This window comes from Hippocampus bargibanti, linkage group LG17, assembly GCF_051943395.1.
Source record: "Hippocampus bargibanti isolate YZ-2025 linkage group LG17, ASM5194339v1, whole genome shotgun sequence".
In the NCBI taxonomy this organism is placed as follows: Eukaryota; Metazoa; Chordata; class Actinopteri; order Syngnathiformes; family Syngnathidae; genus Hippocampus; species Hippocampus bargibanti.
In genome coordinates, this window is record NC_142750.1 from 8,559,779 (window position 1) to 8,579,426 (window position 19,648).

At 40.5% G+C, this 19,648-nt stretch overlaps 3 protein-coding genes across 3 annotated transcripts; 2 read left to right on the forward strand and 1 right to left on the reverse strand.

The window, feature by feature from the left end:
* Positions 1–90: 90 nt before the first annotated feature.
* On the forward strand, positions 91–3,756 carry LOC148885546 (GATOR1 complex protein NPRL3-like). The gene is made up of 5 exons (XM_089019338.1): positions 91–1,067; positions 1,445–1,511; positions 2,252–2,290; positions 2,886–3,018; positions 3,673–3,756. Exons 1-5 carry the CDS (start codon positions 854–856, stop codon positions 3,754–3,756), a joined length of 537 nt encoding a protein of 178 aa, XP_088875464.1. The 5' UTR covers positions 91–853.
* On the forward strand, positions 3,734–14,673 carry LOC148885547 (GATOR1 complex protein NPRL3-like). Its single transcript, XM_089018819.1, has 14 exons — positions 3,734–4,051; positions 4,429–4,495; positions 5,259–5,297; positions 5,920–6,052; positions 6,692–6,766; positions 8,421–8,574; positions 8,641–8,716; positions 8,785–8,922; positions 10,018–10,174; positions 11,105–11,211; positions 11,328–11,457; positions 12,851–13,043; positions 13,175–13,376; positions 14,508–14,673. The coding sequence occupies exons 1-14, from the start codon at positions 3,838–3,840 to the stop codon at positions 14,671–14,673; spliced, it is 1,851 nt and encodes a 616-aa protein (XP_088874945.1). The 5' UTR covers positions 3,734–3,837.
* A 752-nt stretch (positions 14,674–15,425) lies between these two features.
* Positions 15,426–18,106, reverse strand: mpg (N-methylpurine DNA glycosylase). The gene is given in 4 exon segments (XM_089018820.1): positions 15,426–15,957; positions 16,247–16,451; positions 17,631–17,665; positions 17,668–18,106. Coding segments are annotated over 4 exon segments (810 nt in total). The 5' UTR covers positions 17,837–18,106; the 3' UTR covers positions 15,426–15,556.
* Positions 18,107–19,648: the final 1,542 nt, after the last annotated feature.

Genomic DNA, 19,648 nt, shown 5'->3' on the forward strand with positions numbered 1-19,648 from the left:
TATTTACTTTTCCTTATCATTACGCGTTGATTTTTATACTATGACGTATATTTGTGATTGTAAATGAAAAATATGGTCTTCTTTTGGTTATACACTCAAGAGGAATATCACACACAGTTTGGTTCTTTTAATGGTATTCACACCACCACTTCTTTTTGTTAGACGACGGCCACTTTTCAAGTGAGCAAATGTATTTTGAACTGTGAACATTTATTGGCATAAACGCTGAATTGCAATTATTGCGTGAAGCCTCTGAGCCACTGACTTCATCAGACTGTTGCATTCTTCATTTGAAAGGATTTTCCAGGCCTTTACTTTGGCATCATTCATTTCCTGTTTTTTTCTGTACATGAAAACCACGATTGTTTTATTATTTTAATTTCCCATTTGATAATTAAGTTGTAAAAAACATGAAATTCCCTATATATATATATGTATCAATGATGTCCCCCCCTTAAATAAATGAGACAAAACCATTTATAAACCGCGTAAAGTATCGTTGAGGGTTTGGTGTGAGACGCTCGTATAAGGTTTTGTTTGACATAAATTTTAAAAAGTGGTCCGTCTTTATCCATCCAGTTTGGTATTGAATTAGCGCATGCGCGTGCGATTCAGTCCTACGTTTCTTGTTTCCAGTCGGATACTTTTACATTGACACAAAACAATCGAGTTGAGTTGCGGAAGTTGAGTCAACGTGAAAATTGATCCTTGGGTGATTACATTTGAGAAAACGATTCCAAATCAGCATTCAGTAAGCGTCGTTGAAAGTTAACCTTGCAACGAGTAGTGTTTCACTTCATTTCGAGAGGTGTCGGTCATGTTGGCAACCATGCGTGCCATCTAGCATGCTATAATGATGCTGAATCCGTCCGGCGGCGGCGCATCCGCAGATGACCAACGAAAATCTGCTGTCACGCAACCAAGCATCAGCTTGTACAGAGAGCCCCGATGCGGACATAAGACCAGCCCCATAAGTGTAATTTTAGTGAGCTCCGGCAGCCGCGGGAACAAGCTCCTTTTCCGCTACCCTTTCCAAGGAACTGCCGAGTGTGCGTCGTCTCACACAGGTATTCTGTACGATAGCATCACGCTGTCTGCGTCATCAAGTTGAGTTGCAACATTAAACTTTGTCCTTATACACGCGTTACAACCAGTTCGAATATGTTTGAGTTTCGTGTGAATTTTCAGGACACTGGGGATTAGTTGCACTGTGTTGTGAACTTTAGGCTAGTCGTGAGCGACTTATGAACCGAAACGCTCAACTGTTGGTCATGTGCATTTAAAAGTTGAACGACGAATAAGTACTGCACGCCCTCCACCTTTATAGTGCGTTTGGCGCCCACTATTATATTTCGTCAAAAACTGCGAATATCCTTAACGTGTTGAGGAGTGTGTCCGTCAAAATACTGCTTCAATATTTAAGCGCTATCTTCTCCCCCACAAGCAAAACAGCGCAATCGCTATGCACAGAATACAACGGCAGAAGTTGAAGACTACGATGGAGATTCAAGGTAAGGATGGGTTAGCACCTATATCATTTGTTGGTATTGTGCTGATACACTATTTAGTTATCAGTACTTGTGAAAGTGGCCAACTGGTTAGGACATTTGCCTCAAAGCGCTCCAACATTCCATAAACATGCAAATTGTAGATGAATAGAGTACAGTACTGCATCCAAAATTGTCTCTTAGTGTGAGTGTGTGCGAGTGGTTGTTTGTCTATGTGTGCCTTGAAATTGGCTGGCAACCAGTTCATAGGATGTACCCCGCTGCCCAAAGACAGCTGGGATATGCTCTAGCGCCCACCCCCCTCTTGTGGCCGTTTTACAATCGACAACAAAAGTCATACATGTACGACAAGAGTCTATTAAGATGCATTTTTTGTCAATGTTTCTTTCACGTTCTCGGAAACTGTTACGAGTAGTATCTGTACTTGATACCAAGGACGACTCAATGATTGAGAATTCCTGTCCAAAAACTGTGATATTGAACATCCTGAGTAAATAGTATCATCGGCTCAAGCATTCCATCCAAATAATGTCTCCTCAAGCATATTTACCAACCTTTCCATTGTAAAAATGTTTTTCTCTCCCCATTTGATCTCCTCTTGTATACCTAAAAACAAAGTAGCACTAGCATCAATTACATGATACCTTTTATTTGATGTAAAAACAGCACATGTTGAATCTTCCTATTTTTGTTTGCTTGGTTCTTCTCTTTTTGTTTTGTTGATGGCCCCATTCCCATTTCAGAGAGTCATCTTCATTAACTGACGAACAGTTGGTAGCAGGGTAAGACTCTGGAATCCTCCGAGAGCACCTTTTCCTTTTTCTCCCATCACTCACCGTCTCTGCCTGTGTTTATTTATCTAGCGCGATTGATCAATTAGATTTGTAATCATTCTTCTTTTGCAAAGCGGGCCAATGTTTTTGTGTACATTCTTCCTTTTAAAGTGTGTTCATTTGCTGTTCTATGTTGCCTTATACTTCATGGGAAACGGATGGAAAGCGCAATCAATCAACCTGCAGCATGATGCATCCATTGAAATTGGCTGCAAACTCCAATTAAATTCTCTTTTTTTTCTCCTTCTTCCCAATCATTGTGAAAATGTGTGTAGTGCTTTTTTTCTTCTCCAAAGCCTTTAATTGCAGCATGAATTCCCTGCCGCATGAATCTTCTGCAGAATGTGGATCCACACGCAATCATGCACACACATAACATTGTTATTTCTCGTTTTCAAATCACAGGAAGTGGATGGAATCAAACCCCCTACACAAAATGTTTCATCTTGAAAATCTCTCTCCAAAAGTGTGGCTGTTGAAGTTTTATTTATCTATTTATTTAAATAACCTTCCTGGTATAAGCCTGGCCTTTTCCATCTCTTAGGTTTTCCGACAACATCCTGGCAACAATCCTGGCCACCAAGTCGGACATGTGCGGTAAGAAGTTTGAGCTGAAGATCGATGATGTTCGCTTCGTGGGCCACCCGACTCTGCTGCAGCATCCATCCGTCATTCAGGTTGGCCTGCAGTTCACCTCCTCAGTTCTTTGATGCCTTTTTTTAATGATTTATTGATTACTGTTGTAGCGATAGACAGGGTTTTTTTTATTTATGACAATACCAGTGGCATTTAGTAGTCAAGCAGGCAGAAAACCGACCTTTGGAGCAGATATTCATTTCTCACCAAGAGAAAATATTGGTGTCACAAACTTATTTACAAAAAAAAACTAAACTGTGTTGAAATGCCTTTTTTTAAAATCGCTGTAAATTTTACTATGCTTAGAATATCTTGTTTTCTATCCTTTCACCCCCCCACCTCACCCCCCTTTCAAATTGCTGCTGTGCACTGCAAATTTCCCCATTGTGGGACGAATAAAGGTTTTCTGATTCTGATTAAATATATACATGGCCGAGAAATTATGATAACATTATAAAAGTCCAATCTTTACATTTAATTTTATTTTAACTTTTTCTCTAATCTTGTAAAAACAATCAAAATAACAATGTAGACATTTTATATATTTATATGTTTATTTAGAGAACAACATAGTTTGCTGAACATTTATATATTCCTTCTCATTTGTATTTAGCATGTGCCTGCGGGCTTTTACTACTTCTTGAATGTGCCACGTATGTCTGATAGTCAATTTTATTTTATTTTTTTAACTGCAGGGTTCCAAAACAGATCCTTCGCCAAAAAGAGAGATGCCCACCATGATCCTCTTCAAGCATTCAGTAAGCGTCGTTGAAAGTTAACCTTGCAACGAGTAGTGTTTCACTTCATTTCGAGAGGTGTCGGTCATGTTGGCAACCATGCGTGCCATCTAGCATGCTATAATGATGCTGAATCCGTCCGGCGGCGGCGCATCCGCAGATGACCAACGAAAATCTGCTGTCACGCAACCGAGCATCAGCTTGTACAGAGAGCCCCGATGCGGACATAAGACCAGCCCCATAAGTGTAATTTTAGTGAGCTCCGGCAGCCGCGGGAACAAGCTCCTTTTCCGCTACCCTTTCCAAGGAACTGCCGAGTGTGCGTCGTCTCACACAGGTATTCTGTACGATAGCATCACGCTGTCTGCGTCATCAAGTTGAGTTGCAACATTAAACTTTGTCCTTATACACGCGTTACAACCAGTTCGAATATGTTTGAGTTTCGTGTGAATTTTCAGGACACTGGGGATTAGTTGCACTGTGTTGTGAACTTTAGGCTAGTCGTGAGCGACTTATGAACCGAAACGCTCAACTGTTGGTCATGTGCATTTAAAAGTTGAACGACGAATAAGTACTACACGCCCTACACCTTTATAGTGCGTTTGGCGTTCACTATTATATTTCGTCAAAAAATGCGAATATTCTTAACGTGTTGAGGACTGTGTACGTCAAAATACTGCTTCAATATTTAAGCGCTATCTTCTCCCCCACAAGCAAAACAGCGGAATCGCTATGCACAGAATACAACGGCAGAAGTTGAAGACTACGATGGTGATTCAAGGTACTTTTAACTCATATTGTTAAAAGTAAGGATGGGTTAGCACCTATATCATTTGTTGGTATTGTGCTGATACACTATTTAGTTATCAGTACTTGTGAAAGTGGCCAACTGGTTAGGACATTTGCCTCAAAGCGCTCCAACATTCCATAAACATGCAAATTGTAGATGAATAGAGTACAGTACTGCATCCAAAATTGTCCCTTAGTGTGAGTGTGTGCGAGTGGTTGTTTGTCTATGTGTGCCTTGAAATTGGCTGGCAACCAGTTCATAGGATGTACCCCGCTGCCCAGACAGCTGGGATATGCTCTAGCGCCCACCCCCCTCTTGTGGCCGTTTTACAATCGACAACAAAAGTCATACATGTACGACAAGAGTCTATTAAGATGCATTTTTTGTCAATGTTTCTTTCACGTTCTCGGAAACTGTTACGAGTAGTATCTGTACTTGATACCAAGGACGACTCAATGATTGAGAATTCCTGTCCAAAAACTGTGATATTGAACATCCTGAGTAAATAGTATCATCGGCTCAAGCATTCCATCCAAATAATGTCTCCTCAAGCATATTTACCAACCTTTCCATTGTAAAAATGTTTTTCTCTCCCCATTTGATCTCCTCTTGTATACCTAAAAACAAAGTAGCACTAGCATCAATTACATGATACCTTTTAATTGATGTAAAAACAGCACATGTTGAATCTTCCTATTTTTGTTTGCTTGGTTCTTCTCTTTTTGTTTTGTTGATGGCCCCATTCCCATTTCAGAGAGTCATCTTCATTAACTGACGAACAGTTGGTAGCAGGGTAAGACTCTGGAATCCTCCGAGAGCACCTTTTCCTTTTTCTCCCATCACTCACCGTCTCTGCCTGTGTTTATTTATTTAGCGCGATTGATCAATTAGATTTGTAATCATTCTTCTTTTGCAAAGCGGGCCAATGTTTTTGTGTACATTCTTCCTTTTAAAGTGTGTTCATTTGCTGTTCTATGTTGCCTTATACTTCATGGGAAACGGATGGAAAGCGCAATCAAACAACCTGCAGCATGATGCATCCATTGAAATTGGCTGCAAACTCCAATTAAATTCTCTTTTTTTCTCCTTCTTCCCAATCATTGTGAAAATGTGTGTAGTGCTTTTTTTCTTCTCCAAAGCCTTTAATTGCAGCATGAATTCCCTGCCGCATGAATCTTCTGCAGAATGTGGATCCACACGCAATCATGCACACACATAACATTGTTATTTCTCGTTTTCAAATCACAGGAAGTGGATGGAATCAAACCCCCTACACAAAATTTTTCATCTTGAAAATCTCTCTCCAAAAGTGTGGCTGTTGAAGTTTTATTTATTTATTTATTTATTTATTTATTTATTTATTTATTTATTTAAATAACCTTCCTGGTATAAGCCTGGCCTTTTCCATCTCTTAGGTTTTCCGACAACATCCTGGCAACAATCCTGGCCACCAAGTCGGACATGTGCGGTAAGAAGTTTGAGCTGAAGATCGATGACGTTCGCTTCGTGGGCCACCCGACTCTCCTGCAGCATCCATCCGTCATTCAGGTTGGCCTGCAGTTCACCTCCTCAGTTCTTTGATGCCTTTTTTTAATGATTTATTGATTACTGTTGTAGCGATAGACAGGGTTTTTTTTTTCATGACAATACCAGTGGCATTTAGTAGTCAAGCAGGCAGAAAACCGACCTTTGGAGCAGATATTCATTTTCACCAAGAGAAAATATTGGTGTCACAAACTTATTTACAAAAAAAAAACAACTAAACTGTTGAAATGCCTTTTTTAAAATCGCTGTAAATTTTACTATGCTTAGAATATCTTGTTTTCTATCCTTTCACCCCCCCCACCCCACCCCCCTTTCAAATTGCTGCTGTGCACTGCAAATTTCCCCATTGTGGGACGAATAAAGGTTTTCTGATTCTGATTAAATATATACATGGCCGAGAAATTATGATAACATTATAAAAGTCCAATCTTTACATTTAATTTTATTTTAACTTTTCCTCTAATCTTGTAAAACAATCAAAATAACAATGTAGACATTTTATATATTTATGTTTATTTAGAGAAAAACGTAGGTTGCTGTACATTTATATATTCCTTCTCATTTGTATTTAGCATGTTCAGCGGGCTTTTATTACTTCTTGAATGTGCCATGTATGTCTTTATTTTATTTTTTTAACTGCAGGGTTCCAAAACAGATCCTTCGCCAAAAAGAGAGATGCCCACCATGATCCTCTTCAATGTGGTGTTTGCTCTAAGGGTTAGGAAAATTATTGCATGCTCACCATACACTTCATTTGACACCCCTATACAATTAAAAAAAAAAAAAATGATTGCTTTATAAATGTCTTAAATAAACGACTGCAAAGGTTTCAAGCAATTTTCAATATCTTTCTGCAACAATATTGCCAAAATGTTAATAAGACAAAAATAAAATAAATATCACACACTATGTATATCTCTGCTAGGTAAAACAATGTGAATTTCAGATATTAATATCACGTTTATCATCATTCTGCCTGTGGGTGGGACACAAACACAGGGAGGGGTGAGGGTGGGTTGTGTTTAATTGTGATAATTTCCCCAGTCTTCGCTATCTGTGAAAGCAGAAGCGGCTTAAGGAGGCGGAGGGGGCTCAATTTCGCACGTTTGAATGTGTTGATTGATGTGGCGCCACATGTTCCTGCCCTTGCTGAGTCACGGCGGCGTGGCCCATCAGATGAGCACCATTGGGAGGGGGCCTGAAAGAGGCTGAGTCATGTGACGATATCTGCCCAGCAACTCAAAACTCACTTTTATTTATTTATTCTTTTGTACAGCCTGAACTAGATACTAATGCGGGTGCACTACTGGAAGCATTATTGTTATTTAATAATAATAATAATAATAATAATTTACAAAAACCGATCAGCTTGCAAAAGCAGTATGAAAGAAATACCGAAGTGTAAGGACAATAATAATAATAATAATACATTTTATTTCAAGCGCCTTTTAATGCTCCCAAGGACACACTTTACAGCAGGGGTGTCAAAGTCATTTTTTGCCGCGGGCCACATTGTAGTTATGGTTTCCTCTCGAGGGCCGTTATGAATTTGGGGAACCAATTAGAATGTTTAAATCCCTTCAAATATTACATATAGAGCACACAGCAAATTAATGAATAACTCGTTTTCAAATCTGAAGTCAAGAATAATGACTTTTATTGTGGTTGACATACAAAAATATGAAATTTTGGATCAGATTTTAGCAATTATCATGGAATTTAACAAGTTTGATTTGCTTTAGCGGGCCGAAAAAATGAAGTGGCGGGCCGGATTTGGCCCGCGAGCCTTGACTTTGACACCTGTGCTTTACAGTCACAGGCAAGCAATGATACAATAAAAAATAAAATATAATTATAAATAGAAACAAGATATAGAGCTACACAGAGAATACAATTTTAAATAGGTGGGTTTTGTGATGGGATTTGAAGGTGGGAAGAGAATTGATGTTATGAATGTTGGGGGGAAGTGAGTTCCAGAGTTTGGGGGCAGTAATGCACACATGATAACCATATACAAAAATTATATACAAAACTTTTAGAGAGGAAATGTGCAAAAATGTTACTTGACTATTGCACACATGTATTAAACATGAAAAAAAAAATATAAACTAACATAAATAGAAAACAATATTAGACAAATATAAAAAATATTCAATGAAAATGCACAAAATATATCCAAGCATTTGAAAAATATAAAAATATTCAGATAACATATTTTTTAAAAATCATACCCAAACATTATGAAAATAAAATTGTAAGTAAATATTAGACATTAAAAATACTCTAATATTAGACGTCAAACTCATGAATATTAGTGACTGGTAAGGTGGTCTCCATGCTATCGTTGTGACCGTTTATTTTCTTTCACCAGGCCAACGCTGATCCCTCGGTCATCAGCTGCATGCAAAACTTGTCCCGCCGCATCGCCATTGCGCTGCAACATGAGGAGCGGCGCTGCCAGTACCTCACCAGGGAGGCCAAGCTCATGCTGGCCGTGCAGGACGAGATCACCACTGTCACCGAAAGTGAGCAAAATAAAGACATCACATCATTGTGATTTGATGTGTCACTCTTGTTCTTTTTGTTCTTAGTGAGCCCACAGTCACCATTTAGACAAATCCTGCCCAAATGTAAGCTAGCCAAGGACCTCAAGGAGGCTTATGACAGGTTTGTGTGTAGCCACAGCATCATTTATTCGTTCCCATATTTTTTTTGCTAACCGTGTGTTGCTTCAGTCTGTGCACGACAGGTGTGGTACGGCTGCACATCAACAATTGGCTGGAAGTGAGCTTTTGCCTCCCACACAAGATCCACCGCATTGGAGGCAACTATATCCCTCCCGAGGCTTTGGAACGCAGCCTGAAAGCTATCAGGTGTGCATGATTTTTATTCTGCACTATGAGGTCCTCCCATCTCACGCACTTCGGAGAGTTCAGACACTTTATGTCATCATTAGACTCAGTCGGCTACACCTCAAACGAAATACAATACAATACATAGTTATTTATATAGCGCTTTAACAACAGCTGAAGCTGTAACAAAGTGCTTCACATGGACAATGATTCATTTATAATGTAGTCTTTATTTGGTTGAGTTTTCCGTGCTTGCTGAAGAAAAATACATAGTTTGATTTGAGGAAGGTAAATGATGATATCGAGACAAAAACTACAATATGAATAAATTAATGGAATATGAATGGAAAGAGAGATAAAGGTATATGAGAAAAAGCCAAATATTAGACAAGTTTGTAAAATAGCAGCATAAAAATATATACTTGAAATATGTCAACAGAATAATATTCCAGATGTATAGAGTTTTGAGGAAAATTCTATAATTTTGACATAATTTACAATACAAAAAAACGTAAATATATACTGTATTTTAAATACTCAAAAGCATGATTAAAAAAAAAAGTTAATTACAAATGGACAGAAGTCCAAAGTATTTTAGAATAACAAAGCAATTTTATTCAAATTGTAACGTACACATCTAACAATAACACAAAAACATCACGCAAACCCAAAAAATATCGGCAGTAAAAATCCACCATTTTTAGTGGAATCCTCCATTTTAATGGAAACTGAACGCTATTCTGTGGTTAAATCATCTTTTGTGTTTATATCATTCAATTTCAATTATGTGATTCACACGCTCTTTTGAATAGTGATAATGCATACTCATGATTTCTAAAGTTAGGTTTCATGCTAGTGTGTGGTTAGTAGCCTCCTTAGGTTATGTGTGCCCTTTATGGGTTATGTGTGCGCTTCACTGATAGCAGCAAGTGGAGTCATCTCAGGATAAGCATTGTTGACTGCCATCTAATGCCCTCTGTTGGTCGTCTTGAATCATTACCCTTTGTCAAGACGCGTGTTTATTTTATTGTATTTTTTTCCCCCATTGGCTGTTTGCACAGCCCGAGAATCCGATTTTTCCAGACCTTAATTATCTTGACGGGCGCTGTCGTCCAGGCCCTACCACGCGCTGCTGCTGCTGGAAAGCGAGAAGGCGCTGCTTGGCCAACTTCCCGTGGACTGCTCGCCCGCCATGATGCGCCTCATTAAGACGTGCTCGGCGGTGAAGAACCTGCAGCAGCTGGCTCAGGACACTGACCTAGCACTACTTCAGGTAAGGCTGCTACTTACAGGCCTTCCTGTCAGGAAATGCGGTCATAGTCCGAGTTTCATATTCCTTCTGTTTAATTTGAACCGATCACAAATGGGAGGTGAAAAAAAAATTGAAAGCAGAAACTTGGCGAGTGCAGACTTGCGCCAATGCTTGAAAAAGTGCCTTTCACTTAATTAAATTGTTGTCAGATGCGCCATCCCAAATGAGATCCAGACTAAGCTGAGTTTTACACCAAATGTTCACAGGAATCTACACTCCCCTCCAGGAATATTGAAACAGAGAAGCCAGCTGATTTTTTGGGGGGCAGGGGTGAGGGGGGGGGTAATTGGACGTGAAAATATGAATATGGGATTTCGTTTAGCTCTCATCTACACACCAAAGAAAATTGGCACCTTTTTTTTCATCTAAGCAAAGGTAGTGGAACATGACCTCCAGCTTTGTTCTCTGACTGGTGATATAAAAACAATAATTAGTAATTTTAGATTAGCAGTTTTTAACACTCTGTCACTGAGGGGGAAACACATTTGGAAAGCATAGCAAAGTTGTTTATTTGGGGCTAACTGTGATTTTATAACAAGTCAAAGTGACTTTATTTTCCAACATATGTTTGACCGTGTGGTTCGGTGTTCATCCGCCAAAAACTAGTCCGCCAGCCACTGTGGCGCTGTGTGGTTTGGTTCGCCCGCCGAAAACTAGTACGTATGCTAAGATTATATTCTCGCGAATTCAATGTTAAGGCGAAAAGTTCGTGAGCTACAGCGTTCGTAAACTGAGGTATCACTGTATAAGGCACACCACATTGTAAGGTGCTATAGTAGAGGTTAGGGTTACGCACTACTTCTTCTACAGGGGGAAATAGAGTCGGTATTTTTATTTAATTGTTTTATTTTTAATTACGGTTACAAAACAATCATATTGCTTTCCTCTCAGATCTTCCAAATTGCAGCCCACCTTGTTTACTGGGGCAAGGCCATTATCATCTATCCACTATGTGAGAACAACGTTTACATGCTGTCCCCGCACGCTAACATCTATCTGTGAGTCGCTCGTCGCTACACATGCGGCCGCTGGGTGTGATCACCATCCAGTGTCGACAAGTGCTCCACTAAAATGTGAGCTCCACTCACTTCATCTTTCTCCACTCGCTGGACAGATTCTCCCCTCAGGCCGAACAGTTTGCGCAACAGTTTCCCGGCCATGACCTTCCTTCCACGTTGGCAAAGTTTTCGCTGCCTGTCTCGCTGGCCGAGTTCAGGAATCCCCTGGAAGCTCCCGACCAGGAGGTACGTCTGAGCCCGTCACAAAGATTATTTTACTCTTTAAACATTACTTGTTTTGCAATTAGAAACTAGTAAATCATTGTTTATTTTTTCATATATTTTTAAGGAAGGTTTGGAATAAAAAATGCTTTCTCTGATCTCAAGTGTTGTTAATTGTGAAGAACGTTGAAAAGGTCGAGGGTTGGGAATTTCTTTTGGTGAATAGCGCAAAAAAAAATGTCACATGGAGCCCTTGAGTTTCACACCTGTGATGTAGAAATATATGATAATTGTTAGTAAAACACACACTACACTTTCTGTTCCCAATTTTCAAAATAAACATATACATAAATAAATATTATTTGCATCACCAGCTTGCCTCAAAATAATGTTGAAATAAAACGAGCAAGTACGTAGTTGTAACGTCTGCCTAGCAGTCAAAGGTTCTGGTTTTGGATCTCAACTCATGCTTAGATAGGGTGGGAATTAAACAAATACAACTTTATAACAGCATCTGACAAATCCATCAGGTTCAAACACACAAAAAAACATACTAAGAAACAAAATCATCATCAAATAATATGCAAAAAAAGATTTATTTGCCAAAATTATGTCGGGATTGGATTAGATTAGCCTAACAGTGGAGAAATTTACATTTCACAGCAGCAAAGTTATAGAAGGAAGAGGAAAGGAAGAAGTAAAAAAAGAAGATATAGGAGCTGCTGGAAAGGCAGCCATTCTTGCGGCGCCATCTTGAAGTTAAAAGAACAAAAAACAAAATAAAATAATATGACAACACAAAGACGCAGTCATTCAATCTTAAGCACTTTCTGCACCCTATTTGTTGTATGAAGCAGTTCTAGATGAAAGAGGAAACGATCAAACCGTCCTTTTCACCAGTGGATCAGGGACATCATGGTGAAATGTGCACGTCTGCTACAAGCTAAATGTTGAAAGCTAACACGAAGCTGTAGCATCCATTGACGAAAATAGTGTCTCACATCCCATGTCCCACGTAAATCCGCTTCAATACCAAGCTGCGACAGTTCCACACACCCGTCGGCGTTCTATGCTGACGCTCCTTGCTCCTCAAGCCATGCATCCATCCAGCCGCAGGATTAAAGATACAAATGAAACAAATTGAATAAAAAATAAATAAAAATCCAAATATATTAGATAACAAAGATAATGCTGTGTATGCCCGTGCCGAGCTAGCGAAAGCGTCTGGATACGAGTTGAGTTGTTGCAATGAATGCAAATTGGCATTTTCATGTTTATTATGTTTGTTAAAGTCATTATAAGTGCCTTTCATGCTGGGTCCGAGAGGACAGTAATTTCATCCGTGCTGTATGTCATGCATATTAGCATATTTGACAATAAAGCTGACTTTGACTTTGATGCGCGCATGCCCACATAGGCTCAGCTCATCCAGATGGTGGTATGGATGCTGCAGCGACGCCTACTCATCCAGCTGCACACCTTCGTGTGCCTAATGGTGCCGCCCGCCGAGGACGAGCCCACTTACAGGGACGACGACCTACCCCTGGCCGCGCGGGTCGCCGGCGGACGCAACCTCAGCACCCCGAGCGCCCTCAGTTTCGGATCCCCAAGTATGACCGATGAACTGGACTGGAATGTCTGACTGTGTATCTGTGGTTTTTCTGTCCAGTATATCGAGATTTATAGATATTGTCTTTTCTCGTTCCCAAAAAATAACCCTGTGTCCATGCATTACATGCAGCCAGCAGCGATGACATGACCCTGACCAGCCCCAGCATGGACAACTCCAGTGCAGAATTGGCCCCCGGCACCGACGACTCTCCCCTCGACAAAAGGATCTTGCTAACCGAGACCCTCCTGGCCACCCTTTCGGAGCATGACAGACTGTTCATCCTCAACATCCCCGCCGCCCAGAACCAAGAGGATCTCCGCATGTTTGCCAGGTCACTTGACGCTCATCACGACACATTGTATTATTTGCGGAATATCAATTCTATTATTGCGGGAGGGCGTTTACAACTAACCGTCCAATGATCCATGGAGAATTAGCTTAATGCTAACACACAATGCAAAACACAGTTGATGGGTAACGTTATATGAGAACTCACAGGCATATATTCTTTATCCTTTGCGATAACCGAATGTTGGCGCAGGTGGCTGCTGCTGCTCACCCACAGAAAACTTATCCCGTGACTGTAAAGTGACCTTGAGAGTTTTAAAAGGCGCTTATAAATGAAATGTATTATTATTAATAATAATATTAATATGACTGCGGTCACAGTAGCCTTGAAACTCCTTCATTGGTCTTTTTAACTGTATCAAAACGTATTTTGTCGACACTTTATAGGAGCCGTTAAACAAACCACCCAATAACAAATGTATTTATACAATGAAGAAAAACAGGAGTCAACAAATTTAACATTTACCGTAATTTCTGGACTAAAAGGATTATAAACATTTTCAAAGGACAAACTATTTTGTACATACATAAACCGCACCTCAGGTGCGATTTATGACAGGTGTCTTATAGACAGGTGCAGTGAGACAAGGCAGCTACACGTTAGCACTCGCTAACAGGTCCGGGTACAAAAACTTACCAAGTCACTGAGACACGGAAGTTAGCAGACAAAAGTTGCCAGTTTTGGTAAACGATTTCTCGCTGCTAGTTATTCAAGCGTCCAATTCAACTCGGAGGGCCACTTTAAATGCAGGATTCACACGCGTAATTACGGTAGTTAAATTAACTTGCGTCTTCCTCGGCACATATATTCGCCACCTTTAGTACTCGAGCGCCCCATGGCGGCCGTTAGAAAAAATGCACAAATTGACCTCATTGTTGCATAAACCGCAGGGTTGAAAGCTTGTGACAAAAGTCGCACCTCATAGTCCGGAAATTACGGTAGATACTTTTATTGTTCCAAAAATAAGTGGAATGATGCTTGATTACCACTAGGTGTCAATATGTGCACGTTTGATCATCATTCTTATTCCTGAATTTTTTTAACGAAAATACTGTATGCTGAAAATGTGACTTTTTTTTTTCCTCCGCCATACAAATGACAAAAACCATGCAGGTTACTGCACTATTTCCGGGGCCACCACCACTTGGAGGAGATCATGTACAACGAGAACATGCGGCGCTCTCAGCTGAAGACGCTCTTGGACAAGTTCCGCAGCGTGCTGGTGGTGACCAATCATGAAGATCCCATCATTTCCATTTTCCAGTCTCCCCAAGAATAGTGTAGTCATCATACTCTTACTCTTAGCCTAGCATGCGTCAGTTGGACACTGTCAGTCACACCATGTGGCTTGGAACCGATGTCGAAAGAGAGAAAGAAAAGGTTTGATTTACAAGAAGGACACAATTTATTTTTTCTTCTTTATGAGTCAGTTTTGACAAATAAATTATTTTGTACATGGTAGAGAGGCCTCGAGTGTTCAGATAAGGGGGAATTGATGGGGGTGGCAGATGTGTTTGGACTGCTGAGGGGGGGGCACACGGTAAGCAATGAGCTTTGCAGACATTCACCTCACAGCGGTGGGAAGACTACTGAGGACATTCGATGTGCTGTTTTTGCGCTTTGAAGGGGAGGCGAGGGCGGTTCCAAACATCTGTGGATTCAATGAAAACCACTCGCCCTTCCTCAATAGGCAGGGATGACCTCAGCCCAAGTTGTGGCTTGACTTCCGTCTTATTTTTTATGTGGACGAAAGTGAAAATCCGAGTACAAGATCTGGAGTTGCTGGGCCAGATTTCACTTTTTGAAAACTGATATTATATTAGAAGCAATATTGTGCAATTTTGTGTTATTGAGGATAATAACAATTACTGAAAATGTCCGTTAAGAAAATTCTTCGTCATTGCTTCCTTCAGGCTTATTTGAATGAACTGCCATACTGCAATTTGACTCGGAGACGAAGCCGGGTGAAGGTACAGGGTCATTTTCAAACAATGGTTGGGGTCACTATTTTGCAGAAAGATAGCAATGGAAGGTAAGCAGAGTTGCATTGAATTTGTGCTGGCGTCGACTAAACACCAACTACTCCGTAGCTCTGTGAAGTTGACAACGCTGCAGTAGGATGAATTGATTCAGCGGCTGTGTCTCAATGCATTTATATCAGGTTATATAGTTTGCAAGGCCAACGCATTCTCTTGTCTTTCAGCCGCTTTGTCCAGGATGCTAACACAAGCGTTTCCTTGGAAGTAAAAGCGCAGAGGCTTCTTGGCCCATTCCCCATAGGACTCGATCCCAATGCGCGGCGCCTCCACCACAATATTGTGGCGGGCGTCTCCCATGGCGGGATCCTCGTCCTCTAGCCACACTTCCGGGTCGGTAGCTAGGTCCCGGCGGTCAAAGCAGCGCGGGATATCCAAAGCCTGGCACAGCTTGGAGGGACCGTTGCATAGTTCCTTGTCCTTGAGGGGCCGCGCTTCGTTTTTGCGTCTGACGGCTCTCAGCTGCCGCATGACGGCGTGGCCCTCCAGCGGCTCCAGTGAGCGCAGTAGTACGGCAGCGCCGTCGCCTGTGAGACGCCAGACCATATGTTGCCCACAAAAAAGTCATTACTAATAGATGCCAAGAGGTGGCGTCAATACATTTTTTTTCTCAATTAAACAAAGCTACTGTATGGCCTGATAAAATGAAGCTCCACTCCAGTTGAACTCCAGAGCAATATTTTGATATCAGACATAGCTTTGGCTGAATGCAGAATCAATAACTTACAATCGCTATAGCAGTAACAAGGCTCTGTCTTAAGCCCCTGTAAATTTCAGAGATCGCAGTACATCATGCACAATTGAGCTTACAATGACCTTGACTTGACACGTTCATGCAGAGATAGATGCCATAGATGGGGTACACGTAAATGGTGCCGGGCTTCATGTACATGGCAGTGTTTCTCTCTGTGCGCTTTCCGCCTGCCGAGTGTGATGCCTTGTCTTCTCCCCCCAGGTATGCCTCCGTCTCTACAACGCGCCCTCTCAGCTCTGTGCCATCCGCACAAAGACGCACCAGGACCTGAACATATGTATGTAACACACAAACATGTGTAAACCTTTTTAAAATTTGATTATACGCCTAATCATTGATTTAAAAAAAAGGGTGATATTGATTCCTACAAGCAGCAAACACGGCACACCTGCACCATGTTTTGCGATAAAATGTATCCAAAATTATTTGAGAATTTTTTTTTGGGGGGAGGGGTTGATTGACACTGAAAGATGATTGTGTAATAGTCACTTCATTATGTAGGTACGCTTCAGTGACCTATATTTTGCCGCGATTGTTTCTGTCCAGTGAACCGAGCGCACTTTGTACTCGCGGTTGTATATCATTGCATTTTTGTTAAGTACGTCATCGTTTTTCATGGGATTTTCCAGGCTATGCAGCTTATGATAGCTTATTACACGTTTCCCTCCATGCTGGTTCTTGAAATTTCCGAATACGACAACGAGAAACGGAAAAAAAATAGCTCTTTTTGCTAACACTACGGTTTATAAAGGTGAATAAGTTGTATTTTAATAACTCATAGAAGTGGTAAAATACATATTTATCTCCATAACTGCCAAGTTTCAAGCAAAAAGAAGCATTAGCATATATATTTCTAGAGGTTGCAATTTTCTTTCCTTGTATTCAGTGACAGTCATTTTTTATTTCTGACGAAAATCTGCCTGCATTCGATCTTTGATATTGGCTAATTTACATTTTGAATCTATTCTTGTGTTGTCTGTTCCTGTTTAGAATTTCAATTTTCATTTTGTGTGATGAATTATTATTGAAACATTTTGTCACATCCCTACATTATGTCTTTAGCAGTGGCAGGTGTTGCAATTTACACTGATACGGATGCATTGTCATATATTTGTAATAAAAACGGTCTTAGTGCACAACTGGCTGTATCAGAGATAGTAACAACACAAGATCTTAACTAGGGCGATTTCGTCATCTTCCTTACATTTTGTTGAAATGATGACTCATGCCGTTGATGTGAATTCCGGTAATTAAAATTTTGTGCACGGCTGACACTATGACACATGTTGTTGAACTAAATGTTAATGATTTCGTGCACAATAAAGAATACTGAGCCCTTGAAATTCAATGTACCTGAAGTTACGGCTTGATTACAATGCGTACGCTGAATAAATTAGCCTAATTTGTGTTTTGATGATTCGTACCACCAGATACCACTGAAGTTACCTTGCCAAGAAAAGCTTTGGCCAAAGCAATGCAAGTTGTGTGAAGAAATCCTCGCCCAGCCTCCTCGGCAGGTCAGTAGTTTGACCGCCATTGAAGTAAACACTGAGCACAGTCTCATTCTGTTTCGTTTCTTCACCCTGACGCAAGCGTTTATTTGCTTTTTGTCCACCTTTCCTTGTCGGCGTCTTTCTCTTACGCTCTGCCATTATGTATAACACGGATGTGACATTTCCATGTGCATTGTTTTGGAGAAGTGACGCGTTTTGCTATGATTAACCCAACGTAAATGCGTTACGGGTAACCAGGAAGTAAATACAGGAAGTTACACGAGCAGGTTTTCCCTTAAAGGGTACGTGCACTATTTAATCGAACAAGGACGCGAGAGGTTGTTTATTGGAGAAAACGTATTGTATGTAAACTTTAAAGGACAACCGACGTCCCACGACAAGTTATGTCAATAATTTGTAAAATGGCTTCAAATGACTTCTACTGAGCGTATTTTAATAAGATTCCACCGCATACAGCTATATTTTACCACCTCGTGTTGCACCCAAAAGCCGCCAGAAGAGGGCGTCCATATAAGGAATTTATCAGCCTGTGGTAACGGAGGTTGTCACAGGAGGTCACCATTTTGTGCCTCTTTGTCGTTGAGACATCTCCCCTCAATGTTGCCTTATAATGGCACGGAATAAATTCTTTAATCGATTGCAAACATGTATGCTTTCCTCTTCAGAACTATTTGAATCATATTCATAACTGGATGTGTAACAAGAAAGCATATTCTCCGAATCTGAAGCCATTTTTTTATTCTGCAGCAATGCAAAACGTCTTGGCATGACGTCACGAACTGGGGCGGGACTTTCTGAAAATGCCCAATTCGCAGCACAATTTTTTTGCAGATTTGGGACACTTTAAGTCATTTTTATTGGTGCTTTGCATTTGAATAAAAATATCATACATTTTGGGTATTTTAGATGCTATAAAATGTTTTTCTGATGTCAGTTAAGAAACAAAAAAGTGACGTCGGTTGTCCTTTAAACTCACTCTAAATATACTTTTCCTTCTAATAATATTTGTTTATAATCGTCACAGTTCCGCGGTATACATAAATGGCGACAGGTGGGTTTTATCTTCTGCCATCTACTGGCGGAGCATTTAATTGCCCTCACCTGTCATTACACTTCCCTGACATCTGAAATGTATTTTCAGACAAATTGAGTACAATTGGATAATTTTCCATGCCACCCCTGATGATCTCTCATAGCCGATAGCTTTACCGGCAAAATATCGACAGGCAAAGCAATTAAATGCATTTACACTAGATGGCAGAATATACAATGAACCATTGCATTCGCCTTATGCCATTCATACAGCAAACATTTCACACTTTCGAAGTACATTCGTGACTCAATTGAAACAAAATCAGCATAATTTCAGCATGTATAATTCTTGTGACTCTTTTTCTAATACAATAAATATATTTCTCCATCCTCACTCTTATTCTTTTCCCATCATTTAAAAACAGTTGACCCTGGGAAGTGGTTATAAATAAAACCCATGTGTGCTTTTGCCCAGGAAGTGAGCAACGCCAATTTGGCCTCAGGCACTTTGGATCCCTATGGTTTTCCTGAGAGACTAACCATTTCTGACAGCCCCCTGAAAAAAAAAGAAAAAACAACTTTTTTAGGGTCATACTATTTTAAATTGCATAATAGACGATTGCTTTTACTCTCCCGTTTGACAAAAGAGCCAGATAAACCAATTTGTTGCTTTGATCCATCTGGCGGCCGGCGAGAAATATGCTGACGGTGTCCCGTGAAGTCGTCTCTCCCGTGAATTGTTGACTTTAAGTGTCGGATGGCCGAAACGGTGGAGAGGCCACTGTTTGCTTAGCACCTCCGTGCAGCCTGTCGCCGGCCGCCCAGTGAAGTCTGAGCTCGCTTTGCTGTTACGATCACAATCTAGTTGCTGTTTGTATAATCTCCACATCTCTGCGCCAGAGATACTTTTCACAATAT